The sequence below is a fragment of the Oncorhynchus keta genome, chromosome 7, assembly GCF_023373465.1.
Source record: "Oncorhynchus keta strain PuntledgeMale-10-30-2019 chromosome 7, Oket_V2, whole genome shotgun sequence".
NCBI classification, from domain to species: Eukaryota; Metazoa; Chordata; class Actinopteri; order Salmoniformes; family Salmonidae; genus Oncorhynchus; species Oncorhynchus keta.
The window spans coordinates 2,025,093-2,037,410 of NC_068427.1; the positions used below are offsets into that span (position 1 = coordinate 2,025,093).

At 40.1% G+C, this 12,318-nt stretch overlaps 1 protein-coding gene across 1 annotated transcript in view; it reads left to right on the forward strand.

The window, feature by feature from the left end:
• Positions 1–2,225, forward strand: part of LOC118385863 (collagen alpha-1(XVIII) chain-like) — an 86,592-nt gene extending 84,367 nt beyond the window's left edge. Inside the window, 1 exon segment of the mRNA XM_052521855.1 lies at positions 692–2,225. Within this exon segment, the coding sequence (XP_052377815.1) occupies positions 692–905 (214 nt within the window). The 3' untranslated portion in view covers positions 906–2,225.
• The last annotated feature ends 10,093 nt before the right edge of the window (positions 2,226–12,318 follow it).

A 12,318-nucleotide genomic window follows, 5' to 3' on the forward strand; every position in this document is an offset into this window, starting at 1 on the left:
AGTGTTAAATCTACAAAGTCCATTAAAGTCCCTGAAGCGAGCTAGCAAAAACAAATAAAATCTATATTATTATGCTACACAGAGTAAATGTTACACTTTCTAAAGTGTTTGCCAACACGTGTCATTGTTGCATTCATTCGCAATGGTGTAACGTGTTAAAAATCTATTCCACCAGAGTCATTCATTTTATTCTAATAGTTGACCACCTTTTAACACTGTAGAGTGTTATCTTTAGTTTTACAATATCAACACTTTCTGTGAAATGTTTTACTCTAATAGAGTTGAATACCTTTCAACACTGTATGTTCTAACCTTAAATTATGCACATGTAAAGCTGCTTAATTTATCAATGTACCTTAATCGATGGGACATTCTCTTTTTGGCTGTTATAGAGAATTTGCCTTTTTTTTTGTATCTTCCGTGCAGTATCGTTCTTATTATGGCAAATAGTTACTTTCTCATTAGTCATAATGAGTGTCGCCATAAGCAAAAATAATGTTTTATAAAGAGTGGTAGCTTAAGTGGTAGTCTATATATATATGTATGATATGCCAGGGCTTATGCCATACTGACATGAAGGCACTGTATTATCACTGTTAACTGGATCGATTTTTTAAAAATAAAAATGTGTCTAATAAGGTGATGTACTTAAGGTGATTAACATAATTCCCTTCGATTTGTTTCCCTTCAGGCCTGAAAAAATGGTCTGGCACGGCTCTAGCAACGAGGGTCACCGCCAGACTGACAACTACTGCGAGACATGGAGGGCCGGAGACCGCGAGGTGACAGGCCTAGCGTCCTCACTGCAGACCGGCCAGCTCCTACAACAGTTGCCCAGCAGTTGCTCTAGCTCCTACATAGTGCTGTGTATCGAGAACAGCTCTCTCTCACACTCCCAAAAATAATTTACAAAAACATCCCTGTCACTTTGGTCCCCAAGTAAACGCATTACAAGTGTCCAAACAGGCCCATTCCTCCTCCCTCCGCCCCTAGAAATATGACATCTTTCGAACTGGGTCTGCAGCACTTGCCATGGCAGAGAAGTTTCCCCATTGTCTTCTCTATCCCTTCCATAATGCCAAAGAGACGGGTCGAACAGAGAGGTGTTTGCCTTTTTCTCGGGGCATTGGCACATATTTTCCAAGGGGTGGAACAAGAGGAGAGAAGCTAACTGCGGCAGCATTTTTTTAAATTGTGTGCGTAAAAAAATCTGTTTGTATATGATATGTCTGTTTTGAGTTTTATTTTATTCCTGATTTGATGTTACTTTTGAAGTGGTCTTTAAATTTGGTATATTCAACCATTTTAATGTACCATTTTCCACATTTTCATTTTATTTTCATTCCATTTAAGTCTTGTAGGGTACAGCAACCTTTTTAAATGATATTTTAAGAATTAAAGAAGATAATAGATATTTATTTTTAAATGAAGTTATGTTAGAACACACAATTTGATTTGGAATAGTAACACATGAAAAATGCCTTAATCCATATTGTAGTCAGCACTTTTTCACAGACTATTTCATACATTTACACAGGTGAGGGTGTTTCTAACCTAATATGGAAAACTGTACGTTGCGAAAAGGAGTGTGTGGTTTTAGAAATGCATGTCAAAAGAGGTTATGCTTTGATGTCAAGATACTTTTAAAAATAAGTAAATAAAACTAAGGTAAGATATGATGACTCTTAGAATATATATGACTAATTCCTACATCTGTAGAAGTTTACTGTAAATGTCTCCTTGCCATTTTACATTTGGTGAACATTATGTTTTATATGTCCTCATTGGGCATAGCCTACACTAAATTCACCATACTCATATCCAAGACGCAAGTTACAATGTCTTTCGTAACCGTAAAGCAGATGCTGAGACAAATTTGATGTAAGGGTCAATTTTGCTTTTAATCAAAAAATATATAATCCTGTTGATAATAACCTGCCATTGGGGTTTGAAAATGTTTTGAGTTCAATTTGGTCCTAATCTCTATTGGAGTGACTGCTGACTGTATTGGTTGAGGAAACCCAGATGTATTTTATTAAGACACATTATAGTGTCTTAATAAGCAGCCTTGTGTTGATTAATTTCTGAGACTATCTTGGCTATAGTGCTACTGTTGTGTCTTGACTGAACCAGTATGAACCTGTGGATATTCATTATTTTTGTAACCAGTATGTGCTGTATCATTTCTCAGAGGCACTAAATAAATGTTATTGTTTTTTAATTCATGACACTGTGGATACAACGTTTTTTGCGGCCAATATTTCAATGTAGTGTTACATTATGACTGGTTTTGTTGTGGAAAATGTGCTGAGCCGGTAGGTTTAAAATATGTAAACCCATTTCTACCGACACTTGGACATTAAATATATTCTGCTACTATCACGTGGATAGAAATACAGAAGTTTATATTACATTTACATTACATTTAAGTCATTTAGCAGACGCTCTTATCCAGAGCGACTTACAAATTGGTGCATACACCTTAAGACATCCAGTGGAACAGCCACTTTACAATAGTGCATCTAAATCTTTTTAGGGGGGAGAAGGTATCCAATTACGTGGATATCATAATTTGTCTGCTTACCAGCCAAATTAACAAATGTTTGGTCTACCTAGCAAAATCTTAAAGGTAAACAAGGAATAGAACTAATGAATTGAGATTGGATTTGTTCAATGTAATGACTGGAATATTAATCTGTTGGAATTTCTCTTCTCTGTTTTCTCCAAAGTAGATTTTTAACCCGTGCCCCAGGAAACTAGTTCCCTATCCAGATTCATGGTTGTCACAGACAACCACCTTTTGATGAGATTGCAATCCCACCTCAGCACCTTTTACTCCAACAGCACTGTTTTATGGCCCACTCAATGGGATTTCGCTGTGTGTGGCCTTGCAAGCACCTTCTTAACACAAATCAATGTCCTTGGTGACAGAGAACGGTGCTCAAGGTTCCTTGTAGGTGGTCCCTTAAATAAGGCCGTTGGAGTAGGGCTCAAGCATACTGCATTATGTGCCCTCAGTGCATATACAGGATGATGGTCCAAGCCAAAGCTATGGGCACATAGGTCCAGATGATTGTAAAGTGAACAATCACACAATACAGATTGGTGGTCCAGGTCCTCCACATTGTTGTTGGTCATTGTGATGTGTGCATTCTGTTCAATTAGATACATTTTTCTATAGAACGACACATTGTTGTGAAAGATGGATGAGTATCTGTCCTGTGTATCTGTATGATTTTGTTCATTAACTTCATTGTAGTGATATGGTGTGGTATGTGTTGCTCCAGTGACCTTTGATTGACATTCATACAAGGTGGGACTCTTGCTGGGCTCTTGAGCCATCCCAGACAAGACTGGATTTGTTCAAAATTACAACAAAAAGACCATTCGGAGGCAATGGAGAAGGATGGAATTGGAAAAGAGGAGGGCTCCTGATGCTGAAAGTGGTGTGCCTGGTTGTCAGGTGATTCTGCTAAAATATACATGCCATAAGGCTTCATTGGTAACATTGAGTTACCACGATGACATCATTTTTTGATAATGACTATGAAAGCCAATTTGCTAGCGGCTAAGTGTCCTGTATGCTCAAAACAAAAAGGTGCCACAGGGTGCAGCTCATATATACAAACCAACCTCTAAATAAAGTAGCGGGAGAAAAAAACATAGCACCCTACTAAATTTTATCTCATCCACAGCTTTCTCTTAAGCGTCTCAATCCATCGCGCTTCAGTAGTGTGACTGGTATGGGGCTAATATTAATTGACTGGGGGCTCAATGTCGTCGAGGCTGTCTTTGGTTGAAAGAGAAATAACCAGCATTACACGCTGTTCGCTATACTTCAAGGTCTTCGATTGAGTAAATATTTCAGGGAAAAGAACATAATTTGCTGAGTGATGTAGTATCCACGTAAGTCTCCCTGACAGAGTGGTGTGTTAGAACAACATGCAGCTGGCTGCTCTGAAGTGCCTGTTGACCATCTCAACAGCCCAGCTGCCATGGGAGAGCTATATTTAGGAGCTGGTAAGTAATAACTAAGCACATCCAAATGATTCACACGGACGGTAATAATACAAGAGCGAGATGACTAGATATTGGGCTTAATTACATTTGGGGCGGAAGCAAAAGCCATGTCTGTCAGAAGATCTGCCTCTGTTTATACTAACCGATTGACTCACCCGCGACCGATTTCAACAATATCCCGGCGAACAAGCAGGGTTTTCTTTCAGCTTGACCAACAGCTGTTCATAAGGAGAGACATTAAACTATAGATTCAGTTTATGTAATCATATATTTTATTGACATATTGTGTCATCCATGCTGGCAGTGTCGATGAAATTGGAGTGTCTAATAGTCTAATCTGAAACTTATGCCATACAAACTTCATTCAATGTTCAATGAAATTGATTATTTGAAAAGCAAATTAATAAAATTAATTATTTTTATTATTAAATTAATCAAATTTAAAAATGTGTAAAAATACTAAATCAACCCGATTTCAAAACAGCGACTTCGTCAAGAACCCATTGGTATCAAAAGTGGGATAGCATCATTGTAAAGCATGTTCTGGCCGGGTCTGAGGCACAGTTTATTTTCCAAAATCTGAGAGGAGTTAGTGTATCTACTGGATGATTGAGGACATTGATTTTTGCTACTCTTATATAAATGTATTTGATATTTTTAAGAAATCTGAAGAGGGGCATCCCTTAAACAGTAAATACACGTTTGACTATTAACTTTTCCTTTCATTTAGTTAGATAATGAGCAACAATTTCCTACTCCTTACAGTAAATCCCACAGTGATCCATCTGACATTTAAGTACTCCTTTATTCTTTAAATATTTGATGAGGATGAGGTTATCTTGAGTGGCTCCTCCTGGCATACACAGCTATTGCTTGATCACTCCAACTCTCTCTCTCCCACTCTGACTTAGAACGGATGCTCCACTGATTTCCAATGGACAACTGCCAAAACCAATATAAAATGGGACAAAGGCAAAAGTGGCACTCTAGGAATGCAATAAGAGTTTAAACGTATAGGACAGACCATCCAAAACGTACCATAGTTGTGGTTAAAAAGCCTTGAATTGGCAAGTTAAAAAAGGTGCTAGATGCTAAGGTTAGCAGTTGGTGAAAGTGGATAGGTAAAAAAAACCTAAGCATGGATTGTACTCTGTCATTGTCAGTAGACTAAACAAAGGTAAAGAAACCAATTTCGTTTTGAGTGAATTATCCCTTTAAGAACATCACATCGTGGGTGAGCTACCCCTTAAAGTACTGTCAATCCATAATTTACCCAGGCCCGGTTCACGGTTACCTTGCATACATAGCTCACTACCCTCTCCTGTCTCTGCAGAGCCAGCTGGCTGGATATCCAATGTGACATCTCCTTCCATCTCCCATGAATTTTTTATGGGCCTCTCATCCCACCCCTCTCACATAGAGAGGGTCATGTACAGCATATCAGACCCATTCTATAAAAGCATGCTGTTGTAACTGCCAGTTTTCCTTTGGAATGGGTGACTCCTCCTCTTATCCCTATGGTATCATCAGAGACAGAAGGGAAAGCGAGACATCCCACTCTCAATTTTTCTGTTTCAGTGGAAGTCAATAAACTACAGTGCCTTCAGAAGGTATTCACACCCTGTCACGTAGAGTAGGCCAGAAGGCTAAACTGGATAACCTAACCTCTATCAAAATAAAAAGATGGCGGAACCGCAAAAGTTCTTCTGTGCAAAGGTGTTTATTTACAAGTGAATTCCGGAACAAAAAACAACAGTACTGCCATCAACATCTACCTTATGGGACAGCTTAAAAACAATGCTGCCCCATCCACAGCTCAATCCAAAATAACCTCCACCATGACTGAAAGAGAGGCTCCTTTTGTAGGGCTAGCCCCTCCCCTCAGAACAATTAACCCTAATTAATTAATCAATTAACAATACAAACCTACATTTTCCATGAACTAAACATACTAAAGGATATACATTGCAACACGGTTTTAAACAATATCACAACATAACATTTACAACATTACATCACTACTGACAATATCTTTCAATATGCCCATATGCATTACTGAGCCATTTGGGACAGGCACTATAAAGCCAACCCAATTCCCTTAGTTCGGGTCCTTTTCCAGCATACCCAGAAGCTACAGAGAAGGAGAGAGAGGAACAGAACAAACAAACAATGCGCTCATCCACAACATTGATAAGTATAATAATTATTGTATCTCTCAAATATGAACATTGACAAGTGTGAAATGCATGCACCAAGACAGAAGTTAAATTGTGTGTCGACCCACATTGTTAACTTATCTTATAATGGCGCAGGGAGGAGTGATGAATATGTGTGTGCGTTAAAGAACCAAATGCTGCCCGCGGCCAGTGACGGACTTCTACGTCACACACCCCTTGACTTTTTCCACATTTTGATACAAGGTGGGATTAAAATTTAATGAATTGCAATTTGTTTGTCACCGATCTACACAAAATAGTATGTAATGTCAAAGTGGAAAAAAATGTTTAACATTTCATATAATAAAACAAAATTGAAAAATAAAACAAATATATCTTGGTAAGATAAGTATTCAACCCCTTGTGGTCAATACATGTTTGAACCACCTGAGGCAGCGATTACAGCTGTGAGTCTTCCTGGGTCAGTGTCTAAGAGCTTTGCACACCTGAATTGTACAATATTGGCCCAATACTCTTCTCAAAATTCTTAAAGATCTGTCAAGTTGGTTGTTGATCATTGCTAGACAGCCATTTTCAAGCCTTGCCATAGATTTAAGGCGATTTAAGTCAAAACTGTAACTACGCCACTCAGGAACATTCAATGTAATCTTGGTAAGCAAACATAACGCTTTGTATTCGGGACATAAATTTGATTTCTTTTCCACATTTTTTGAAGTTTTACTTTAGTGCCTCTTTGCAAACAGGATGTATGTTTTGGAATATTGTTAATCTGTACAGGCTTCACTCTTTTCACTCTGTCAATTAGGTTAGTATTGTGGAGTAACTACAATGTTGTTGATCCATCCTCAGTTTTTGTTTGTCGCAGCTATTAAACTCTGTAACTGTTTTAAAGTCACCATTGGACTCAAGGTGAAATCCCTGAATGGTTTCCTTTCTCTCCGGCAACTGAGTTTGGAAGGATACCTGTGTCTTTGTAGTGACTGGGTATATTGATACTCCATCCAAAGTATAATTCATAACTTCACCATGCTCAAAAGGGATATTCAGCTTCTTTTTTTTTTACCCATCTACCAATAAGTGCCCTTCTCTGTGAGGCATTGGAGAACCTCCATGGTTTTTGAGGTTGCGAAACGTTTTTTTTTGAGACATGGCCCTTACATTTTCGCTGATATTAAAAATATCTTTCAAATAAAAAATATACACTTACTGTAGCAGATTTTCACAGACACAAAAATGTATGCACTCATTACTGTAAGTCACTCTGGATAAGAGCGCTGTTAAATTACAAAAATTTAAAAATGTAATCCATATGCTCTGTGTGCATCCAGCCGAAAAACTACTCTTCCGCTACACTTCCTCCCCAGTTAAGCTCCTGTTACGCTTACACACAGGTGTAAGCATGGAGATATGGCCATGTGGGAACACTAACCCTATAAAGGTGTGTAGTAATTTAACCTTTTTCTATTGTTATTTCTTGCTGATATGAAAGATAAGTTCCTTATGTTTCCAAAACTGTACCTCAACTTATGTGTGTTAATGATCAGACTGAGCATCGTGACTCTTAACAAAGGTCTCCTAGGAAGAAGATACTACTGTCAATAGGTGCTAAAGGCAGTTAGCATTTTGGAATGGGCTAGGGTTGAACATACGCATCAGGAAACTTTGGAAACATCTTGATTGGACTGCTAAACACTTCTAATGATACACTCGAAATCCGAACAGTGCTATACATTAATTGGATTATGTTTTCAGAACATGTGAAAAAGATGTAGTAACATAACTGTTTTAGGTTTCCTTAAAACTGGAATCCATAGTTGTGCAACTGTCACATCCGTTTGCAATATTACAACAAAGATGTTACTTCAAACAACGAACACTGTTTTTTTCCACCTCGGACATCATTGCACTGACAATAGAACAGCAGAGTACAATTATATATTTTTGCCACGATACTGGATGCTGGATTTGCTCAAAACAAAAACAAATGCGCCTATCAAGGATTTCAGCTTTATCATGCACCTCAGTTTTGATTTTGTGAGACTAGTATTTTTTTTGTAAATTATTTTTACCCCCCTTTTTTTCTTTCCAATTTCATGATAACGATCTTGTCTCATTGCTGCAACTCCCAAACGGGCTCGGGAGACGCGATGGTCAAGTCATGCGTCCTCCGAAATATGACCCACCAAGCTGCGCTTCTAGGGAACAAAGATTGAACAACAGCGGTCAGCCTGCAGGCACCTGGCCTGCCACAAGGAGTCACTAGAGCACAATGAACCAAGTAAAGCCACCCCGGCCAAAACTCTCCCCTAACCCGGACAACGCTGGACCAATTGTGCACCGCCTTATGACTGAACCCCAGGCTGTAGTGACACTGCAACACTGCAGTGCCTTAGACCGCTGCGCCACTCAGGAGGCCGAGACTAGCATTTTTTATTCCAATAAAATGTATCTTAGTTTTTATGTGAAAAGGCCTTCTGATGATAGATGTACAGACACTCATATCTCTCAGGTTTGAACTTAATTACATTTGACATGTGCAAAGATAGGGCTCTACCTGTGCAGAGCACATGCCCCTTTGCCTTTCCAATCTCCGAAGTGCCCTTTTGGGTGGTGGTATAATTTCCCCCAAAAAATGTCATTTTTTTGGAATAAATGTTTTGTCATTGTTGTTTAAAACCCACTGCCCACAAGTCGTCGCCCAGTATTTTGGCTGGCAGCATACCACCCTACATCTCACTGCTAGCTTGCTGTTGAAACTAAGCAGGGTCGGTCCTGGTGGGATGGGTTTAGATTAGGTGCTGCTGGAAGGGGTGTAGTAGGGCCAGTAGGAGGCACTCTTTCACCTGGTCTGAAAAAAAGATTCCAGGGCAGTGATTGGGGAACATTGTAAGAACACAGAATTAAGTAATTAATAAAAGTCCCATGATGGTAGTGACTGCCCATTACTCCTATCACTTATTAACCATCAGTTATTTTACACTACTTTAAAAATAATAAAATATTTAAATTGTTGTGTATAATCCATTTGTTTTATTTGATGACTTTATAATTTCATTTCAAGTCTTCCTCTCTATAGAGCTGCTGTCTATGCTGTCTGATGAAAATCACTATTTTAGTAGTTCGACGTAAATAAGGCATACTTTTATGACTGATGAATAACAACTATGTATCACTTAGATCATGTATTTTTAGGCAGAGATACCTCAAAGAAACTGCTCTCTATGTATCCCCTCTTGATCATGCTTTTTTCTTTCCCCTTATGTAGCAGGCATAAAAGAAACACATACCCAACAAGGAGCCACGCAATGGATTAGGGTCATTGTAATTAATTATCACTTTTTATGCTTTTTATGCCCTACTACATCATACAGTTCAGGCATGATCTAATTTTCTCAAGAGAAACTGCAGCACAATGTATGCATTGAGCTCAGAAAAAAAAGAACAAAATGTAGTTAAAATAATTTAACCAACGTTGGTCAATTAGTTGTTTAAAAAATGAAAAATAACCAACATTTCGGTTAAATCACTCATCACTACCTCAATTGCAGAGGGGTTCCAGAATGCTATCTGTCAGACACCCCAAGGCATTGCAGTTGTGAAAAACCTGAGTGACAACATCATTGTGTATCGAGCAACACAAGCTGACCGTGCTTTTACACCTGCATTGTTTGCTGTTTGGGGTTTTAGGCTGGGTTTCTGTACAGCACTTTGAGATATCAGCTGATGTACGAAGGGCTATATAAATAAATTTGATTTGATTTGATTTGATTTGACCACGATAACAGAGCAGTGTTTCAGACGTTCAAGGAGAGTGGACCGACTCTCAACTGCAAGAAATGTGAATACAACAAATCCAGACTGAAGTTCCTTGGTTTCATCTTCTCTGCTGGCAGTATCTTAGCTGACCAGAAAAAAGTCACAGCCATTCACCAGTCCAGCAATCCCCAAAATGCAAGTGACATCAAGAGTCTTCTGGGCATGGCCAACTGCTGCTCACATTTCATCCAGGATTATGCCACCATCACTGCACCACCACTACAGGAGCTCACAAAGAAGGACGTTCTGTGGCAGTGGGGTGAGGAACAGGAAACAGCGCTGAAGAAGCTAAAAGACAGACTAAGCAGTGACACCACCATGTCATACTTCAATCCACAGAAGGAATCCGAACTCATCGTGGACGCCAGCCCTTTGAGACTGGGTGCCATTCTCCAGCTGCATGCTCAGTGATGTAAAGACACGCTACTCGCAAACAGAACGTGAACCACTATCCATCATACACTTCCATTTGTACATACAGTGTATGGAAACCCATTCAATCTGGTGACAGATCACAAACCACTGAAGAGGATCTGGAATAATCCAAGGTCAAAGCTTGGATCGAATGGTGTGGAGCCGACAACCCAGCAGACTAAATGTTCCGTCACCCACTCCCAGCAAAGAGCTGAAAGCACACAAGCAGCGAAAGTGGCAGAGGAATATGTCAACTTCGTGGCACAGCACACGCCACACCCAAAGCAATGACACTGGAGGAAATCAAAACTATAAGAGTAGATGGCCGTCAAGGCCAGATCGTTCTTCAAGATGTTCAAACCTTCATAGATGACCAGCAGGGTCAAATAATAATCACAGTGGATGTAGAGGGTGAAATAGGTCAGCACCTCAGGAGTAAATGTCTTGGCTTTTCATAGCGGAGCATTCAGCGGTCAAGACAGCAGGTGCATGAGAGGGAGGGAGATAAGGAGAGTCGAAAACAGCAGGTCTGGGACAAAGTAGCACGTCCGGTGAACAGGTCAGGGTTCCATAGCCGCAGGCAGAACAGCATAAACTGGAGCAGCAGCACAACTAGGTGGACTGGGGATGGGGACAGCCAGGTATTCCTGAGGCATGGTCCTAGGGTTCAGGTATTCCTAAAGAGGAGAGAGAGAGATGGGAGAATTAGAGGGAGCATACTTAATATCACACAGGATACCAGATAAGACAGTAGAAATACACCAGATAGGGCAGACTGACCCTAGCCCCCCCCGCACATACAGTAGACAGCATAAATACTGGAGACTGTAGCCCAGTCCGACAATATCCCAGGACAGGGCCAACCAGGCAGGATATAACCCCGCCCACTTTTCCAAGCACAGCCCCCACACCACCAGAGGGATCTCAACAGGTCATCAACTTACTACCCTGAGACAAGGTGGACTATAGCCCACAAAGATCTACCCCTCCACACGAGACCGAGGTGGCACAATGCCAGACAGGAAGATCACGTCAGTGACTCAATACACTCAAGTTGAGTATAGCGAAAAAGTCTGGCACGACATCATTCACTCCTCCTAGGGATGGCATGAGAGAGCACTTGCAAGCCAGTACCTCAGCCCAGGTAATAGGGTCAGAGGCAGAGAATCCCAGTGGAGAGATGGGAACCCCCCAGGCAGAGACAGCAAGAGCGGTTTGTCACTCCAGTGCTATTGGACCTACTGAAGACATGAGTCTTCAAAAAAGACAAAGGTCGAGACCGAGTTTGTCTCCCACATGGATCGGCAGACCATTCTATAAAAATTGAGCTCTATAGAAGAAAGCACTGCCAACAGCTGTTTGCTTAGAAATTCTAGGAACAATAAGGAGGCCTGCGTCTTGTGACCGTAGAGTATGTGTAGGTATGTAATGGAAGGGCCAAATCTGAGAGATAGGTAGGAGCAAGTGGATGTAATGCTTTGTATGTTAGCAGTGAAACCTTGAAATCAGCCCTAGCCTTAAAATGAACCCAGTGCAGAGAGGCTTGCACTGGAGTAATATGATCACATTTTTGGGTTGTAGTCAAGATTCTAGCAGGTGTATTAAGCAGTAGCTAAAGTTAATTAGGTGCTTTATCTGTGTAGCCGGAGAGTAGAGCATTGCAGTAGTCTAATCTTAAAGGGACAAAAGCATGGATTTGCTTTTCTGCATACTTTTTTGGCAAAAAGTTTCATATTTTTGCAATGTTACGAAGATGGAAAAATATGCTCTTGAAAAAAATGTGATATATTCGTCAAAAGAGAGATCAGGCCCCAGAGTAACATTGAGGTCCACAGTTTTATTTGAGACAACTGTACAACAATCAAGATTAATTATCAGATCCAACAGCAGA